The sequence below is a fragment of the Chionomys nivalis genome, chromosome 2, assembly GCF_950005125.1.
Source record: "Chionomys nivalis chromosome 2, mChiNiv1.1, whole genome shotgun sequence".
NCBI lineage: Eukaryota > Metazoa > Chordata > Mammalia > Rodentia > Cricetidae > Chionomys > Chionomys nivalis.
In genome coordinates, this window is record NC_080087.1 from 29,585,361 (window position 1) to 29,606,245 (window position 20,885).

The 20,885-nt window shown below is 46.9% G+C and overlaps 1 protein-coding gene across 2 annotated transcripts in view; it reads left to right on the top strand.

Annotated features, from left to right (window-relative positions):
* The first annotated feature begins 1,930 nt into the window (after positions 1-1,930).
* Nhsl1 (NHS like 1) overlaps positions 1,931-20,885 on the top strand; it is a 221,335-nt gene continuing 202,380 nt past the window's right edge. For both annotated transcript variants that reach the window (XM_057762279.1, XM_057762281.1), the window contains exon 1: positions 1,931-2,251. In XM_057762279.1, the coding sequence (XP_057618262.1) occupies positions 1,960-2,251 (292 nt within the window). In that variant the 5' untranslated portion in view covers positions 1,931-1,959. The remainder of the gene's footprint in view (positions 2,252-20,885) is intronic.

The window sequence follows — 20,885 nt, forward strand, 5'->3', positions numbered from 1 at the left end:
AGAACCATTTGTGAGGAGTGACTACTTGCTCCAAATAGACCGTGGTGCGTTTGCGAGATCTTCAATATACTATATACAATATACTATCAGCAGGGATATAATGCTGTATAGAATTTTAGTATTGTTTTGGGGCAGTCTGGCCTTGAATTCCTGATGGGTGCTCTCGCCTGATTACAGGTGTGTGCCGTGAGTAGACTGGCTTACACTGACGTTTAAACTGTTATTCATGGTCTCATGATGTCAGGGAAGAGGTGGGAACATCGTCTTTTCACTTCAAGACCTTTATAGTATTTCATATCAAGACTTTTTAAAAAAAGGACAGCACCTGTCGCCTTTGCTCTCAACCCTGCAGGTGGTCCAACTAGGTGATCTGAGATCATTAATGTTATATATTGTAAAAAAAAATCAACAAAACAAGCTGTTGTACAACACGGGGAAGGTGGAAAAAGTTTGTCTACTAAATATTTTGCTTTTCTTTTTTCTTTTTCTTTTTTTCTTTTGGGTTTTTGAGACAGGGTTTCCCTGTATAGTTCTGGCTGTCCTGGAACTCCATCTATAGACCAGATTGGCTCAGGGATCCGCCTGTCTCGGCCTCCTGAGTGCTGCTATTAAAACTGCGAGCCTCCACCTCCTCCTCGGCTTGACTAGTAAGTTTCAGCCAAGACGCTCTCTTTTCAGGCTGCCTGCTTGCTCTGCTTCTGTCCTGCAGAGGGGCAGACCAACACCACTTTGGAGACTGATCCTAAGGTCAAGCAGATGTGGGACAACTTGGCGACAGAAATAAAAGGACAAGATTCCTTTCGGGGCAAACACAGCGATGAGGCTAACGTGATCATGAGTTTAGGGATATTGAACCCAGTCTCCTCAGAGGCTTCTTAGCAGGTTTGAGTTAGTTGGGTGTCTCATGATTATAATCTTCCAGGCCCTGGAATCCGGCTTCTAGGTTCTAGTAACCTAACTCAAACGTTTGAGGGAATGGATGAAAGAGGCAACTATGTCTGCCCATCTGACAGGACAGGACAGGTAGCCATTAGGGAAACACCTAGAAAAACTCTTGAACCATTCTGGAGGTCTTCGGAGTTTGTTTGTTTGTTTTTTCCTTTCCCTCCTCTGTACCTCATATTCCTAGTTGGCAGCCCAACTCCTGGCTACTTGGTGACAGATTGAGGTCTTCTTCTAAGTCCACCAAAGCATCCCAGAAATCTTGGCAGCCTTGCAGGGAGAGACCAAGGGGACCCAGACAGGCCGCCCGGCATTCCCCGGGTAGTAAGACAGAGACTCAGCCGCCACCGCGGCTGCACAGGTGAGCAGCCGGATCCGGGTTGGCCCCGTAGTCCCGGCGCCTCCGCCTCCGCGGCGCCCTGCTGCGCCCCACTCGGGCCTGGGATGCGGGCGGGGACTGGGCCCCGGCGCCCGGGGGCTCGGCTGGGGGCGTGGGCGGCGTCCCGGGAGCTCGGGGACTGCGCGATCGCCCCAGCAGAGTGCGCTGGGGCGCCGGGTGGCCGCCGGCCTGGGCGCGGGGCGCGGCGGGCGCGGGAGCCGCAGGTGGTTCCCGGCCGGCCTTTCTCCTCCCCCTTCCCTTTCTCCCGCCGCCCTCCCTCGCGCCCGTGTCGGCGGCACTTCCCCCGCTTCCTCCTCCCTCTCCAATCCGGAGGGAGGGAAGGAGCGGCGGCGCTTTCCTGCCTGCAAACTTCCAGCGGGACCCACCGCGGCCGCCCGGGAACTGCTCCGGGAACTTCCTCGGCCGCGCTGCTCCGGAGCCCTGGAAGAGGCACGTCGCCGCGTGGCACCCAGCTAGGGTCTCCGAGCTGTCCCCGCGTTTCCTCGCCGCCCGGCCTCGTCCCCCAACAACTGCCCCGGGACTCTCCTTTGTGTTGGATGCGGACCCGCGCCCATCGCCCTCGGGGCCCGGCGTGAACGCCGTGATCGCCGGTCCCCCGGCGCCCCGCGTGCCCAGCCATGCCCTTCCACCAACGGAGCGTGGAACCCGCGCGGCTGCGCCGGCCCGAGGACACTGCGGTGGCTCGGGCTGCGGGCGCGCCGCTCTTCCGCTCGCTGGAGCAGGTCAGCTCGCACACTCTGGTCTGCCTGCTCGCCCAGCTGGCCGACCTGTCGCGCTGCGCCGGGGACATCTTCGGGGAGCTCGAGGGCCAGGCGGCCGCGCTGGGTCACCGCACTGCCGAGCTGCACCGCCGCCTAGACGCCCTGCATGCCGCCACCGCGCGCCTGGACCACCGGCGAGTGAAAATCCGTGAGTGGCTGATGGCCCCGGGGAGGGCACCGCGGCACCGAGGAGCTTGGCCAGATGCTGCCTCCCGCCCCCTGGCGGCCCAGGCTCAGTTCTCCGGCCTCTTTGGGAGCCCATAGGTGTCGGGGGACTTGGATGGGAGGCAGTGCAGGTGGCTTCCATAGGTTGCCTTGGTGGAGTGGGCGCGGAGTGTGGCTTTTGGGACAGCTCATCCCACTGCTCTTTCGGTGGGAAATTGACAGCAGCCACTCTAAACATAATGGTATCCCGTCGGAGACGTCAGGGGATGTAGGATGGTTATAGGGCTACTTCACACTTTAGGAGGATCTGTTTGTGGTCAGTCTCTGGGGACTGCAGCGAGCATTGGGGTGGCTTGTCACAGCTACCTGCTGCATATTGTACAAGTGGTCTTACCTACAAAGAAAAGCGTGCTAACTTGAAGATTTTTTTTCTTTGGGCCTTAAAGTTTATTTCCTCCCAGACTGACCATCCGCTCTTTATTATTTTTAAGACCTTGACCTTGAGCTGGGATTCTGTCTTTGTTTGGCCCTCTTCACCCCCCACCCCCCAAATTAAGCCTATGTCCTGACATAGTAATCTCCAAGTGCGCATTTCATTTCAGCGGCTCTAACTGGCTCTGATGAATGAAGCGACTGGAATTTCCTGCTGGCCCAAACAGAGAAACTTTCAGTGTGATGTCTGGGTGGTTTCTCCCTTTTCAGTACGTGGCCTCGGTCATAACACTTAGTGCAAGGAGTAAATTGGGGATGGTTGATGGATTGCAGGGTGGGAGAGGAGATACTGCTGTAACAACCCACGCCTAGGTGTCAGCAGCTCTGCATGAAAAATGGCCTCACTTAGAATCACCCCAAACGTAATCCGGAGTAGCTTGTTTTCCAGCTTGCTAGAGAACCTGAGTCAGGTTTAACTACCTTGCAGCCTAGGAGTTCACATTTTCACTAATTTAAATGTACTGCAGGCCCCCGAAGTGCATCTTTCCAGGTTGCGCATTTCTATGATAGCTTTACATTTTTGGTTGGCTCTATTTAGAGTGTGTTAAAAACACATCCATGACAGCTTCTAACTCAGGAGAGTAGGAGGGACTGAGGGGGTCAGGGAGTCAAGGTAATCTAATAATTTGTTGGGGACAAAATCAGATATATTTAGTTCATGTGAATGAGGACCTTGTGCATACAGATACTGTGTCCTAGGGGCCCTTCACTGTCTACCTGGTAATCCTGTTGGTTTCGGTGCCCTTTCTGTGTAGGGTGTGTGTACCTGGCTGAAGGAGAATTTCATCCCTGACGCACAATGTGGTGAGGCAGATCTAGCTGCTGGGTGAACAAGTCTAAGGGAAGTAAACAAACCAAGGGGACATACTCTAGTGCATGGAATGGAGTGTTGCCCCATCCTGCAGTTGCTAAATAAAGCCAGTTACAATTTTTAAACTAATTTTTAAGAAAAATAAACAACATTCCTTGATGTTAAAACTTTCTTTGCTAGTTTCTTTTGCATTTAAATATATTTTCCCCTCTCTGTCCTCATCTTCCTCCTTCCAAGCCTCCTTCCTCTTCAACACACAGTCTTTGGTAGTCCAGATTGGCCTTGAACTTGCTGTTTGGTGGCCTTGAGTTCTAGATTAGTCTGCTTCCAACTCCCAAATGTTGTTACGTGCAAAGATGTCGCCTCCAGCTCCCTTTCTTTTCTTTGAATATGTGTGTATTCCAATAAGCTAGATTGCCCAACAGTTCCCTGAATTCTCCCTAAAGTTGTTCTCGAAGTGACTGAAATAATTCTCTTCCAAGTGTTCGTGAGCATGTTAATCTTAGATGGCTTTAATTTCTCACCAGTAATCCTGGTTGATCATCTTCATAGGCTTTAACAAAAATAATTACTCCTGAGACCATAGGTGTGCATACATACAAAAAGACGAGTTATTAAAGACATCATTAGATTTGGCCCCATCTTTGTATAAAACTTTTTTGTATGCTAATAAGCCATGAGTCACCTATACATTCATTCAGTTTAGCATCTGCAGGAGAATTTGAAAACAATGCCTTGCCTAACACAGTGGCTCATATCTGCAATTCCAGCCTGTGGAGAGTGACTGGCCTTGAACCTACAAGGATCAAAGGTGTTAACTACTATGCTTGTCCTTGAACTCTGATTGCTAGGATTAAAGGTGTGCACCGCTGTGCTTGACGTCTTGGTCCTTTTAAACCAGGTCTTCCAAGTCACATCCTCCACTGTGGGCCTTTGCACTGGGAGTTGACTATCGATGCCACTGATTTCATAATCTCACACCCAGAGAAGAATTCCAGGCACAAAGTCTTGAAGCCATTTGTCCTGGATGAGGGCTAGAGCCCATACCTCTTACTGACTTGCCTGCCGTCCAGTGTGTGTATAGCTTCCCTTTGGGAGTATTTGGAAACAGAGATTAAAGTGTAGACACACTCCATGAACTGTCTTTGGGCTGCCTGTGAACCTTAATTTCGTCCCTCTGGTAAGACAAACCTGTTAATGAGGCCCCGTGGAGAAAGTGGCAGTCTCCCAGTGCACAAACGCTAAGAGGGCCCGGAGCCAGTCCATTCATGGCTGCCGGTGTCTGCCACCATACGAGATGGTAGTGGAGTAATCCGAACAACACAGACTGTTTGGAGCACTAGTTCAGCGTGTTAGGCTCCTGGGCCAGCCCTGCCGGCTCTAAGGGTTAGGAAGAGGATTTCTTCAGGCTTGCCTTTCTTCAGATGTCATAGGTCCTACAAAGCTCAAGTTAGGAAAAGCACATATTCCTGCTCGTCCATGTCCAGTGAAGACTCCTCTGATGCTATCTGACGATCCCGTGTTGGGGAAAGTGGTCCCACAGATCCAGAATGGACCCTGTAATGGTTGCTCTCTGTTGTCAGTTTGACTTCATGTGCAATGAACTAAACCCAAGTGGCTGGCTACACCTGTGAGAGACTTTTTTTTTTTTTTTTTATTAAATCATTTGAAGTGGGAAGACCCACTTTTAATCCAGATCTTTGGAGGTGGGAAGATCCACCTTTAATCTGGGCCACAGCTTCTGGCGGCAGTCTATATAAAGGACAAGGTTAGAAGGAAACTCTTCCTTCATCTTTGCTTGCTTGTTCGCGCTCTACACTGGCGAGTCCATCCCTTCACCGGCTTTAGAGCCTACTTTTTTTGGATTCTGACATCTACTAACCAGCAGCTAGTGGACTGAGTAACTACCAGATCCCTGGACTTTCTATGGGTAAACAAACAGTCATGGTTAGACTAGCTGGAACAGAGCCTACACACTAGTCTAAGAAACCCCGTGTGTGTATGTGTGTGTGTGTGTGTGTTCATTCTTAACACTGCTTTTACAAGGGACCAAAGTTGGGTCTTTTACTCCTACTCCCTTCAGCCATCCAACAAGTTGCTCAAAGTCAAGGATGGCAGCATGTCTGTTTTTATAGAGCTTAGAACAGTGACTAGAATGTGATACTAATATATATATATTTAAATTTTTAAAAATGACATTTAATGTGTGATTTCGTGTGTGAGTGTGTGTTTGTGCGTGCACGTGCATGTGTGTGCACATGCTATGGCACATGTGTGGAAGTCAGAGGACAACTTACAGCAGTGTTTTCTTCTTTCACCTTGTGGGACCAGGGAGCAAACTCAAGGATTGGCAGCAAGTCTCCTTTACCCGTTGAACCTTCTCACTGGTTCTGTTTCTATGAAGTAGAACTTAATTACTTTGCTGCTGACTAAATATGGCTTTATTGAAAACAGGAACAACAGGCAGAAATATGAATTGTTATGTCTGGGCTCTGTTAGCAATCAAGAGACTTTACTGGGCAGAGGTCAACAGGTACTCCGTTAGCGGCCATGTCTTATTAAGGTCTGTGGAAGTATGTCTTCTCCACCCACTGAACTCTGGCTTTGACTTAGCGCATGATAGGAAGTGTTCTACCAGTGAGCTGGATCCCCGGACCACCACCCCTTTTTAATTTTAAATTCCGAGACAGCATTTCTACAGGTTGTTCATGGCCTTCAGTCACTCTGTAGCCCAGACAGCCTTTGAACTCAGCGATTCTCAAAGCTCAGACTCCCAAGTAGCTGGAATTATAAACCTGTGGCTTTGCCTCAAAAATAGTCTAACTGGGATACAATTCCCTGGATTCACCCATTTCCAGCACATAGGCCAGTGGTTTTTGTGCACTCAGAGATGTGCGGCCTGACCACAGTCTATATTATCACATTTCCATGGTCCTGAAAGAAGCCCATCATGGGGAGCCATTCTCCCTCTCCTCTTGACCTTCCTACCTCCGGGCCACCACAAATATACTTTCTACTGCTGTAGATTTGATTGCTCTGAACATTCCAGACAAGAGTACTCTGCTCATGCCGGCTGTCGTCTTTGTCCAGCTTCCTTTAAGAAGCACAGTGTTCCCCAGGCTCACCATTTGCTGCTTTCCGTAACCAACAGTCACCGTCCCGTGGAGTATGCCTGTGTCTAAGAAACCTGTCATTCGGATTTCTTATGTGCTTCCAAAACCACGTGAAATAGAAAGGCGAGGCTGTATTTTAAGCCCATTTTATAGATGAAGAAATGAAAGTTCTAGGACTCGTAAAAGGCGCTAATAAATAGGACAAAGTAAGTCTCATGATTTCTCTGCTCTGAGCTCTTTTCAGGTTGTCTTAAAAGTCCTTACTGGGACTGGGCATGTAGCTCAGTGGAAGCTTGCTTGCCCAGCGTGCATGAAACTGGTTTAGTCTCTAACATTGAATGTAGTGGCACATGCCTGAAATTCAGCCCCTGAGAGACAGAAGGAGGAAGATCAGAAAGTGAAGGGCCTTCCAGGCTACATAGTGAGTTTGAGGCCAGCCCCTGAAACCCGGTCTCAACAACAACAAAGAACTTCTTGGCTGAATATGAAGGCCTGTTTAAAGAGACTAGGCAATGGCAATTTGTTAGCCTGTTAAAGTAACAGTTCTAGAGTGACAGCTCTCCCCCACCTTCGCTGAGAGGGCTTTGCTGTGCTGCCTGTGCGCTCACACAGCGGCCCTGGTATGCTCTGTATCGTTTTTTAGAACCAAGATGGATGGTGTTGAAGATAGACGGCGAGGTGGGGGTGGGGAGCTCACTGGTGGAGCATGCATTTAGCTTGCACAAGGTTCTTCCTGTCTCTAGCAGTTGGCTTCCCTCTGAAAAGGGTAGCTCTTCGGCAGAAAGATTGGATAGGCATCGTCTTTGCGTAAACAGGTCTAAGAATCTGGTAGACGGTGTGGGCTAATACATGAGCAGTGTTCTAGGTGGTAGTTGTGCCATCCCACACTCTCGACTGACCATCGTCCTCTGACCTAACCAGAGTGTCTGGTCTCGGGATGACTACCTTTCCTTCTTCATCAGGATGAGTCGCTGTAGTGTATGTGACAGTGTGCTGAAGACAGCGGAGATGCAGACGTCACTGAACTTCTAAGAACAGGTGCTGGCTCATTCTTAAATGTATGTCCTGTAAACTTGGCATAAGACTTGCTTTCATTGAAGCATGCCACATACTAGAGCAGTGTTGGTGGAAGTAGGGTCTCCACCCACCTTTATCCCAGGAGAGTTCTTAAATTTATTAGCAGAAACTGATGGTAGCCAGACTGTGCCATTAGGTTGAGCAGCCTCTGTCAGATCAAGCAATTTTTTTTCTGTGTGCTTGTCCTTAAGAATTGCCCGCCTATGCCTCGTGTGGTGTTGGGGAAGATTATTTTCAGGTGTGTGACTTTTGTTTACGCTGCATTTGTGTAACTCTGTGAAGCTGTGTTACTGTGCCTGTCTAAATCGCCCGATGGTTCTAATAAAGAGCTGGATGGCCAAAAGTGTGGCAGGAGCAAGCGTAGGTGGGGTGGGCGGGCAGAGAGGATAAATAGAAGGAGAAACGAGGTGAAAGAAGGGCAAGAGAACAAGGAGAGGAGGACATCAGGGGTCCGCTACACAGCCAACCAGCTAGTCACGGAGTAAGAAGTAAAGAAAGGTATACAGAGACAGAGAAAGATAAAAGCCCAGAGGCAAAAGGTAGTCAGGATAATTTAAGAAAAGTTGGTAAGAAACAAGCTAAACTAAGGCTGGGCATTCATAACTAAGAAGAAGCCTCCGTGTGTGATTTAATTGCTTGGTGGTGGGCCTCCCAAAAAACCAAAAGAGCGAAACATCGCACAGTAGTGTGGTGGTACACCCCTTAATTCCAACATTTGGGAGGCAGAGGCTGGCAGATCTCTGCAAGTTCAAGGCCAGCCTGGCCTACGTAGTAAGTTCCAGGACAGCCAGAACTATGTAGAGAGACCCTGTCTCAAAAATTAATAAGAATTGTCTGCCTAGTCTAGTAGCACACACCTGCTGGGGTATAGATAAGACCCTGTCTTAGAAGAGGAGGAGGAGGAAGAAATCTCTTTTTAGATTTTTATGCTAAAAAGATTGAGTATTTATGATTAAAAGGACCCCTTTTCCATCAATATTTTATTCATTTGTTTTTATTTTCAGTATGAGAAACCCAGGGCCTTCTAAGCTACAGTCGGGATGTGTTTTATTGACACGTTGGCATGTGGATGTGTGGATTCACACGCCGGGGAGTTAGTCATTTTCCAAGCATCAGGCAGGTACAGCACAGTCATGCTCTCCTCCTCAGACTTAAAAAGCGCCAGTGTCATTACGGAGAGAGGCCTATGTCTAAATGCATTTGTCATTTGCTCAGATTAGTAAAAAGGTAGTTAAGTTTTGAGTTAGGAGGGTGTATTGTTTGTTGCAAGACTGCAGTCTACTTGTTGATTTCTTGGGATGCAATGCCTGGAAAGTATACAAAGCCTCCTGCGTTGATGTTATATGATAATGTAGAGACAAATCTCACATTAATTTCATCTGCATGTATTGTTTTAGGATGGGAAATAGTAAATGAAGACATTTTAAACATTAATTTAAGAAAGTTATTTTTGTTTGTTTTTCAAGAAAGGGTTTCTCCGGTAGCCTTGGCTGTCCTGGGACTCACTCTGTAGACCAGACTGACCTTGAAACTTATGGAGATCTACCTGCCTCTTTCTCCTGAGTTCTGGGATTACAGGCATATGCCACCACTGCCTGGCATTATTTTTAATTATATATATTATATAATTATATATATATTGTGTGTGTGTGTGTGTGTGCACGCACCCATGAGTGCAGTACCCATGGAGACTGGAGGCATCAGACACTTAAGCTGGGGTTACAGAGTTGTGAGCCTCCTGACGCGAAAGCTAGGAACTGAGGCATTTCTCCAACCTCTTAGGGGGGAAATGTAATAAAAAAAGGAAATAGTTGAGTTCCTTAATATTTTGGAAGAAGATTTGAAAGCAGAAAAGTAAGGCGCTGTATTCCATATGTGTGGGTACCTACAGTGTCCAGAAGTCCTGGATGCCCTGGAACTAGAATTATACAAGGTTGTGAGCCACCTGACCTGGGTGTTGGGAATGGAACTTCAGGTTTTTGGAAGAACAGCCACTTCTGCAGACTTTAAAGACCTTAAAAAAATTAATTTTTTGATGGGTATGGTGGTGCATGGCTGCAGTCCTAGTACTTAGCCGGATCAAGGGGATTGCTGCATATCTGGAGCCACCCCTTTCAAAAAAGGATTTTTTTGTTTGTTTTTGTCTTGAGACAGTTTCACACATCCTTAGGCTGGCCTCACACTCTGTACAGAGCAGACAACCTTGAACTTCTGATTTCCACGCCTCTACCTCCCAAGTACTGGAATTACGGGCCTGTGCCATTATGCATGGTTTTATTTGACCCTGGGATTGAACCCAAGGCTTTGTGCATGCTAGACTAATCCTATACCATCTCAGCTACTATATCACCCTACCCTGAAATAAAAAAGTCAAATTGTAAGTGAAATATAAAATGCCTTGCATCTAACTCAGAGGCCTAGGAACCCACTTAATTTTGTCTCTGCTCAAATTAGTTTGTACCCGGGCACAAATGAGTTCTGCAGAAATTGAAATTAAAAATCAACTGAAATGTGCTGATGGCCATGCCACTTCTGTGTATTGCTTTCATTGGTTCTCTCTCTCTCTCCCTTTTCCCCTCTCCCTCTCTTTCTCTCTCTCCCTCCCTCTCTCTTTTCCAACCCCATTTCTTTCTTGACAGGGTCTTAAGTAGTTTTAGGCTGGCCTTGAATTCTTGATCCTCCTGCCTCCTCTTCCCACGGGCTGGGATCTCAGGCACGCACCGCCACGCCTGGCTCCGGTGGTCCACATTTCTCAGTGTTCCCTGTGGCAGTGTTTTGGAAAACTGTGGTTGTGGAGCTGGGCTTGTCTTTCAGTGAACTCCCAAGGAGAGGGCATGGAGGTCCTGGGCTTTATTCCCTTTCCTTGTGGAATTGTGACATGTTCCCACAATAGGAGGAAATAGAGGCTAAAGGGCTTGTGAAAGAAAGACAGCCCCATGGAGGCCCCACGAGGAGGACTGGCAGCCTAGGCCGAGGCTGAACCCGTATGAGACACAGGAAATCCAAGCCCTTCAGGCAGGGTGCACCTCGGGTCAGCCTGCCCTCATATTGTGTGATACATTCCCAATACTACCTGAGCCAACTGCGAATGATGACATTCCTTTTTTCAGGGAAGAGTTAGAGAGAGAAACGTGTCTAAATCAGCATGCTTGCTTAGCGGGCTGCAGCCCCTGAGTTCCCGCCCCAGCGTTGCAGAGTGGTGGAAGGCTATAATCCAGCACTCAAGAGGTGAGGAAGGTGAGGAATTCAAGGCCATTATCAGCTACAGAAAGGGTTAGAGGCCAGCCTGGTTTACAAAAGACCCTATCTAAAAAAGAAAAAGTTCATCATGTATTTTTGAAGTTAAGAAAAAAAATCACGAAGTCTGAAAAGGTGTGGTCTGAGCAACATAGAAATGTCTTACAAAAGGCCTTTTGGACTCTATCCTTAAAAAAAAGGTGTGTGTGTGTATGTGCATGCACACGTGCATGCATGCACACCAAGCATGCGCAAATGCACACACACATACACCGTACCTACATACACATACACACACGTAGGAGCCTGTTCTCTCCTGCCCCAGAGTTCCAGTTCCAGAGCTCAGGTTGCGATTTGGATAGAAACTGCTTTCACCTGCTAAGCCATCTTGCCTTCAACCCACCCTACCCCCCAAACCCAGTAAAGTCCTAGCAGATGGGCAGATGTGAGACCAGTGTGCATGGTTCAGTGAGAGCCCTGCACACAGTGGACACCGCATTTGCTGCTGTTGCCTTAATGATGGGACAACTGAGGTAGCACCTATGTGCACATTCGTGGCCCTCTGTCCCACTGATGGTTGGTCCAGGAGGTTGGGCTACCGTCACATGGAAGACGAGAGCTGACCAAATCCAGTGGAGAACCGTTGGGAGAGATAGATGCGAAAATGTTACCGATCAGAAATCCAAACATCCTGCCCAGATTCTGGAAGCATCTGTAGTCCATGACAGGAGTGGGGGTAGGGCTTCCTTTCTGTCTTGCACAAATGTGAGCTTGGGGGCTGGGACTGCCAGCCCTTCTGGGGCCCTCATGTGGATGTCCTTTTTCTTTCTCAGGCCCTTTCTCCGTTTCCTCCCATTGTGGGAACTGGGAAGCCAGCTCAGTTCTCACTGAACCTCATAGCAGTGGGAGAACCCCCCCTCAGCCATGCGTCCCCTGCCTGGGTGGTGGTTGGTCCTGGGTTTTTCTTGAGTCCTCTGCGCAAGCCCTATTCCCTGGTTCCACTCAACACTGACTGCTCAGCTCTCGGCTCTTCTGGGGCCTTTTGGAACCACGAGGGCCGTTTCATTCATCTCCTTGTTTCCCACATGGTCTGAGTCATGAGCAATCACCCGGGCTCTGTTAAAAAAAAAAAACAGATTCTCAGACCCCGCCCCTGGAGAGTCTGAATCAGAGGCTGGTGTGAAGCCAGGAACAGCCTCGGCCAACAAGGTCCCCAGGTGACTGTGATACACCAAGCTTTGGAAATAGCAGGCTGTTGTGTATTAGGAATCGGTCCAGGTGGTGGAGCGGCTACCCTTCATGGAGTGCATGGAGGGGCTAGCGCCTTCTTGATCCCCAAGTCAGTCGGACAGTAGCCTTTTGTTGTTGTTTTCTGTTTTTGAGCTGCAGTCTGGCTAAGCAGTTCAGTCTTCCCAGAAACTCAAGACCGGCCTCCCTGCAAATGCAGGTCTTATACTAGCTCTAGAAAATCTGTTCTGAGTTAGAAGTGGTCATTTTTAGGGGACACTTGCCTTGAAAGACCTGTTTAGGTTGTGGGATGGCGGCATGCCCATGAATACAAAGTTGTGACTTGAAACATTTACAGTTTATCTTCTAAAAATTATGTTTTATAAACAAGCGGAAGCAGGTGTGTTGGCAAATACCTGGAATCCTGGAATCTGGGAAGTAGAGCTGGAGGACCGGGGTTCAAGGACATCCTGCAATAGTGGATGCCCTTTCTAAAACAAGACAAAGAGAACCTCTCTGGTATGAGACACCCCCACCAGGAGTGGTGGTGATTTTGTCCCCTATTCTAGATTGCTTTCACAGACATAGCAATGTTTTAGATAGACCACTGTTTTAGATCGTTCCCACGGGGAAATCGTTTATCATACTTCCCCATTTTGATTGGAAGACAATAAAAAATGGTGTGTTATCAGCAACCTGCAAAAGCTGAGCCGGGATGAGTTTGGTACTTCTCTCTGGCTAAGTTAGGAATCTGAGAAAAATGCTCCGAGGGCACAGACTGAGAGTTGGAGGAATTGAGTTAAGTAGGCGCTGGTCTGTGTAATTGGATTACGTGTGATCACACCGAAGCCTGAGTATCACAGTTGAGGTGTTCCGGAGTTTTCCCTGCGGATGCTCCCAGCTGACGATCTGGCTGCTGGACTATATACAGATGAGGAAACCAGCCTGAACTTCTCAGGATATCCGCTGTACTAATTAATCAGCTGGTGGACTCCGGAGCCCAGGGCTGCATTCATTACTCCTACTTCACGAGTGCTGAGGTCTGTGGCGATCAGTGTGCAGCTCGGATGGACAGAGCATGCATTTTCATTGAGTTTATTGAGTAGGAAACATATTTACAATGTCCAAAAAATTTACTTCAAAGGGCGTTTGGAGAAAAGTATCACTCCTGCTGATGGCCTTCTGCCTTCACCCTCCAGCCCTCAGCCAGCTCCTCTTTTTCTGTAGCTTTCCAAGATTTCTTCACGCAAACAGAATTTCAGGGTTTGCTCTGTCATCTTCAAAACTGTTCTTCTCTATGTCTTTTCGTTGGTTTCTAAAATTAACCACTTGTAAACCACACTTGTGAATTTCAGGTCAATCTTATTGTTGTTAGAGTAGTCAATTGAATTGGGGGAAAAGATAGAATTCAGATAGATTGCTAAATCCCTTATTAAAATTTTAAAAATGGTTAATGCTTTTGTTTTCAGGTCTATTTATACACGAGCTTTCTCAAGAGATGGTTGAGCATTTCCTGCATTAAGAAAGGATGTGGGGGTGGGGCTGAGGGAATAACTGGGTCGGTAGAGTGGTTGCCAGCATGGCTTCTAGCTGGATATCCTGATCCTGTGGGATGGAGGGGTGTTGATCTAGGTAGGCGTGCCTTCGGATTTGGTGGGGAGGGTTTACTATGAGATAGTGACTTTCAGTCTGAAATGTAAACGCAATGGCTCCCAAGGTCTGCCTGTTGGCTGCGGCGTCTTCGGTAGTTTTGTCACAGTGATGCATGACAGGCATAGGAAGGAACTGTGGTTGTTGGAGTTACTTTTCTTTAGTCGTTAACCTGAGATCCAGCCTCAGATCAAAAGGCAGTGCTGATTTTGTTCAGTTAGTGGTGGCACACAGCTTTAATCCCAGCACTCAGCAAACAGAGGCAGGGGGATCTCTTGAGTTTGAGGCCAGCCTGGTCTACAGAGTGAGTTCCAGGACAGCCAGGGCTGCACAGAGAAACCCTGTCTTGAAAACCCAAAACAACAAACAAACAAACAAACAAAAACATTGTCAATAAGTGTGGATCCAGAAGCAACATGTGGTTACACAGTCTACTTTTTATAAATAAAAAGAGAACCGAGGTCAGCTATGATGGGCATGTCTGTGAGCCCAGCCTTCAGGAGTCTGATGCAGGAGGATCATGAGTTGGAGGCCACCTTTGCCTACATGGTGAGATCATGTCTCAAAAAAATAGGCAAAGTTAATGTAAAAGCTTTTGGTCTTAGTAGGTACATTTCTGATTTGAACGTTAATGTATATTCATCCTAAATTTCAAACCAGTTAAACAGAAGAAACAAAGAATACAAAAAAAATTTGTATTGGACAATATTGCTGTTTGTACACATATACATATGTATCTTCATATTTATTGAAGTATAGCAATTGATAGTGTGTATCTCTGTCTGTCTGTCTATCTGTCTGTCTGTGGCATTCACAGCCTTGCACATGCCAGACACTCTTACCACTGAGCATCACCAGTGACCCAATTGGTCACATTCTCTGTACATAGTGTTCAGTTCTGACTGTCCACCCCAGACTATATTGTAAGAATTTCTTCATGTCACAAGCACCCAGAGCCTGTCTTAAACGGGAGAGGCTCTGGGATGTGTTTCTGACAAACTTACTTTGCATCAGCCATTTGATGTTATCCTGGAATTAGGGAGAAGCTGCGACTGTCCTGGTGATTTCTGGTGTTTCTTTTCCAGGCGGTTGGTTCTTTGTAATCCGCTAACTTGCACTCACGATACAGTGTCTAGGAGGACGCATGCTCGAGAACCATCAGTAGACTCTTCGTTAAGTCTCAGAATTTATTACTGTCTTCTAAAAAAATCAGCCATTTTTTTATGTCTCGGATCACCTTCTCAGAAGAACAGTACTGTTCTTTACAGCTGATCACTGCGTGGAGACGGTTAGCAATGGCTGTTTCTCATTCCTTTTGGGTCCAGCGAAGGAGTATGTCTATAGGACGAACTTGTTATAATGTCACCTCTTCTTTCTGGTTAGCTTTCTCCTTTTCCTTCACAAAGGAAATAAACTTTCCTAGGACTGTCCGTGAGTAGAAGGGTGCTGGACAGACTCGGATAAGACACTGGGCCCCAAACAAAACAACAACAAAAGGACTGAAAAGAGAAAGCAAATACACATTCCCCTGCTCCTGTCAGCAGAGTGGCGATTAGCCATCTGTCTCCAGTTTGCTCACCTTGGTGGCCACCTCGTTTGTCAACATGTGTGCGTGTTTATTTTAATTTAGTCTAAGAAGATTTGTAAAACAGACGGCTGTCAACTATCTCCTGTCTTCAGCTTTGGGTCTTGTTTTCTTGATAGCCTTAGATCTCTTAAATGCAGAAGAGTTTAACGGAAAAATACTGGGTAAAGAGGGATGGGGGAGTATGGGCTAATTACCATGGTAAAGGTAGCTGAGGATGAAGCTGTGTAAATGGGTTGGGAGAGATGTCTGTCTATCCTGCTAGTACTTCTTAGGTAATCCGAACATATTTGCAAAGCGTGAAGCCCATTTATAAGGTTATTGTGTTTTAATGTTTGTAAGGTAGCGTCTATAACTAATATTGATAACATATCTATTACGTCCCCATTTCATTTAGCTTTCGTAACATTTCATAAGAAGGCACACAGTAACATCCTGCCGTTTACTGGTGATGAAATGGTGGCACAGAAATGTCAGTTTGTCCACAGGTGACTTGACTTGTTTGGAGAGCTGAGTTCTTAGCTCTGTAATATGATTAGACATTTTATTTGGATGTGTGTGTCCATTGGTACCTGTGGGAGACTGACCCCATCCCAAGACGCTCCAGTCTCACACACAAAATGGAACATTTAGTCTCGAACACAAAATAGAACTTTTCCCTCCAAAATTAATTTCAGTGTTTGAACTTTTGATCCTCCTGCCTCTGCCTCTCAAGCGCTAGCATCACAGGCTTGCCAGGCCTGTTATTTTTGGTGCCTTTAAACAGGGTCTTACTGTATAGCCTGGGTAGCCTTGAATTTAGTGTGTAACTCTGGCTGGCTTTAAACTTCTGGCGTCCTCCTGCCTCAACATCCCAAGTGCTGGGATTATAGGCTTATGCTGCAATGCCCAACTTCTGTTTATTTTATTTTTTCGAACTTCTCAATTCACTGTGATAGTGAGAAGCATCTTACTAAGCTAGGGCGTAGTAAGTATTTTCTATTTAGTTTTGAATCTTTGAAATGATTTTGCCATTTACCCAATAGCATATGGCCCTCGGACAAATCAGTAGCCCGCGTGACCATGCGGTTGTGAATCTACAGAGAGCGAACCAAGTTTGTCTGGTTCTTTGCCCTGCACTGGAAGACAGTCTAGCCTCTGAACACGGAGTCTTTGTTAGTGCTTCCCATTCTGGCCTCTTTTCCTCTGCCAGGCATTCATGGTCAGGGTCAGAAGACAGGAGTCACAGGAACAAATCCAATTTCAGGCTTGTTTTTGGTTAAGTGATATGCTAAGGTTAAGGAATTCTCCTCTCTTCTCTCTCCCCAGACTCACTACATTCTGGTGTATGTACACTGTGATTCTGGTTTTACTTGGTAGTGAGTGGAGGCCCAGAAACTGATAAATCTAGCTCTCCAGTGTCTCCCCCATTCTTCCTCTCCCCCTCCTTTTCTTCCCTCTCTCTCTCTTGGAGACAGTGGTACCTGTAGCCCAGGCTGACTTCAAACTTGCTGTATAGCCATGGTGACCTTGAACTTCAGATCCTCTTCACTCATCTCTGGAGTGGTGGGTTACAGGCATATTCCACCATACCCAAGTTTATGCATTGCCGGGGATCAAATCCAGGACCTTTCGAATGTTAGGCAAGCACTCTGCTAACCAAGCTATAATCCTGTTCCCCGTTTCCTTTACTGGTGAAAAATACCATTAACTGCTTGGTTAAGAGAATTGTGACCCATGACCCTTGAATGAGCAGTTCTCAAGCGTGACCCTGGAGCCAGCAGGTGTCTGCACCTTCTGGGTATCTATTACACCCCGCCCACCACCGAGGCACTGATCAGAATCTCAGGTCTGGACCCTGCCGGCTTTCTTCCTGCCCGCAGCCACCCAGGTGCTGTGAGTCCATCCTGGGTTTGAAAATGGTGTCTGCAGATGGCCCAAGACTGGAGGAGCGAATCAGCTTAGAGATCTTAGCATGCAGAGAGGCTGGAGCTGCCAGTACTCAATTCCCAGCGGCTTCTCAAAGGAGCTGCTCCCTGGTCAGCAGGATATGGGCTTGAGAAGGAACAGTGGGAGCTTTGCTGGACAGTAGGAGCTGCAGCTGGTGTCCTCTCTATTTGGGCGTTAGTAACCTGGCCTCAGGCTTGCCCTTTAGTCTGGGAGCTAGCGTAATTTCTCTTTTCCCAGGAACTTCAAACATCGTCTAGGAGTGGGGAGGTGATTCGCTCCAACCACAGGGCAGGGATGGACTTTTGGAACAAAACCCCAGGAGGGAGGGTTACTGTTTTTGAATACGGGTTACATAAAAATTCATTTTGAGATGTCAAGTAGAGATCGTATATTCTAGTGCTACTAGAAAAAGGTACGAAACTTAAGGGGAATTTTTACATAGGGATAAGCCGGATATGAATAAACATGAGGCAGTTTTATAAGTGTGAATTAGTGTGGTGCTCTTTTGCTTGTAGTTTTACTTTAACCCATTATAACTCAACTTTTCAATGTATTCTTATTTCTATTATCTGTCTATAAATTATCTCTTAGTGTGGCATAAGCTACTGCAATTTGGGGAGATTAAAGAGAAGTAGAATGGTTTGACAAAGGGCGGTGGGAATAATGGCTAAGAAATGAGATTTATTAGCTGGTGTTCCTGAGAAAGTGACTCAACCTCTTTGTGCCGGGTTTTCTCCTCTGTGAAATAGGCCTTGCACCAACACTGTAGCCCGTTATTTTGGATAAAATTATGTTCCTACATAGGTGCCGGGCCTAAATGATAAAACTGCCAATGACGAGTAATAATTATCAGCTGGTGCTTTGCTCCAGTCGATTTTTTCTTCCGTTTCTGATCGCATTTAAATGGCTGAGTTTAGCTGGGCATGGTGAATCAGCCTGGTCTACAGAGTGAGTTCCAGGATAGCCAGGGCTACAGGGTTGCCCCGTCTTGGAGGTTGAGGGAACTGAGGTGCTAGAATGAAGGACTGGACTTCATTGTTTGACTGGACTTTAATAATATGATGTTTATGTTCTGGCTAGTTGAGTTTTCTAGCGACCTGATGGGTAGGTTTGGTTTTATTTTGGGGTTCAAGGATTTTTTTTAAAGATAACTTGACCATTGGCATGCAGGTATATGTTCTCAAAAAGGCATTTTGAGGATGTCTCTGATAGGAGCTTATTTTATGTCACGTTTCTTCTTCTCAGGTTGGGATGACATGGGTGAGTTTTATTTGGGGAGTTCTAGCAAGTTGGGTTTACTATTTGCAGAAAATGTCTAATTTAGAAACCTGCTAAGTGACAGCATTTAATTTGTGAGCAGCTGCTGGGCTTCCATTTTCTTCAATAAAGCACAAGTATCAGTTTCCATCCCAGTGACAAAATTCCCAAGGAAATAGTGTAGCAGTGAAGACGGGTTTATGTGGGCTTAGAATTTCGGAGGCTGCAGCCCAGTGTTGCAGAGCCTCGCCTCTTTGGCCCTGTGATGACCCCGAGGGTGATGAGCAGAGAGAGCACACAATGGTTTAAAGGTGCTTACCGCACAGTGCCCAGGAATAAGGATGAGAGAGAGGAAGCATCCAGAACAAATGTGCTCTTCAAATGGTGTCCGGCTGGGACTGGGAGGTGGCCCAGTGAGCGAAGCGCTTGCTGTGTGATCACGAATATCTGTGTTTGGATTGCCAGCAACTGTGTAAGAGCTGGGCGAGGCAGCATATCTGTAATCCCAGCATTGGGGAGGTAAGGACAGGGCGGGGGCAGGAGTGAGGGCCAGGTTCTCTGGGAGAGCCTGTTTCTAAACATAAGACTTAGAGCAACTTGAGGAAGGCTCTGATGTAGATCTCTGGTTTCCACGTGGATGTAGACTCACACACACACACACACACACACACACACACGAGAGCGAGAGAGAGCGAGAGAGAGAGAGACAGACAGACAGACATAGCAACCTACCTGTCCACATCATGCCCCAATCCCTGTTGATTCCACCACCTTCAGAAAGGACTTAATAGTAGGCTGAGTCTTCCTCAAGTTGTCCTTTCAGAGACATTCTAGATCCTAACTGTAACATCACTCTGTCCTCACCCACTCTACTCCACCCCACTCCACCCAAGCCTGTTTGTCATCATGTAAGAATGTGCACTGGGGAGACTGAGAGATGGCTCAGCCTTATAGAGCACTGACTGCTCTTCCCAAACACCCAGGTCAGATTCTCAGCATCCACATGGCAGCTCACAACCTTCTGTAACTCTAGTTCCAAGGGATCATGTGCCCTCTTCTGGCCTCTGTGGGCACTGCACAAGCAGGATGGACACATGCATTCAGGCAAAATACCTATAAATGTTAGAATAAATTTTCTGGTGGGAAAATGACAAGCAGGATGCAAACATGACACCCCTTCCCTGACTAAGTGGTGTGATTTAAGGGCATTATTTATAATATGCCTCATTTGGATCAGGCTTCTGGGTTCCATTTTAGAGGGCAGCAGGGAAGTGTTTGTGTATATGTGTGTGGGGGAGGGTGTGTCTTTATTTGATTATAGCATATGTGTGGGTACAAGTCTTTGGAAGCAGGGATAGAATCATCGGCAAGGTGCTTGGGTGTATGGGATGGAGAACATAGGCCTTGTGCTCACCGAATCCGGTATTACGTCAGAGCACCAGGGCAAGGGTGGAAGGTGAGCCACCAGGCATTGCAGAGGCAGTGTGGAGTGATGGGCAGCTCTATGCAGAACATTTAGGTCTGAGTGCTTGTAATCTACTAGCTACGGAAGTGACTCTGTGGTTTTCTAGGACTGGCGAGATGGCTCAGTGGGTAGAGGTGTCTGCCACCAGACCCGATGGTCTGAACTTGATACCATACGGTGAGGGAGAGCACTGACTCCTGAGAGCTTCTGTGCACACCATGGCATTCATAGGTGGGCCCACACTCAGACACACCCTGTGTGCATTATCAACATATACATAAATGGAATACATTTTTAAAATTATGTTTTCTAGGGAACTTTAAACAGATGACGAACAGCTGTTTAATAGCTCACCTAAGCCAGTCGTGGTGCATGCCTCTAAAGCGAGCATATGGGAGGCTGAGGCAGGAGAGTGTCGTTTTTGAGGGGAGCCTAGAATAAGCCATGAGACTCCACTTCAAACAGGAGAAAAGCCTGTTTAAATTTTATTTTTGTTGACGAAAATTATTTTTGTGTCTACATAGTTAATCCTTTTCTTGAAGACCATACCTGATGGTTTATGATTTAGTATCTTGAAATTCTATTTGCACATGAAATACAAGAAAACATTCATTTGTTTTTCTGTGGGAATGCATTTGGGTTGAATTTTTGTTCAGAGACTCTGGGGTGCAAAACGCTGAAGAACCCTCTGGCTTCACTGTGCGTTCTTTGTAAAAGGAACTGAATTGTTTACAGAATCCAAAGAACTTTGGTAAAGTACATGCCTTTAAATCA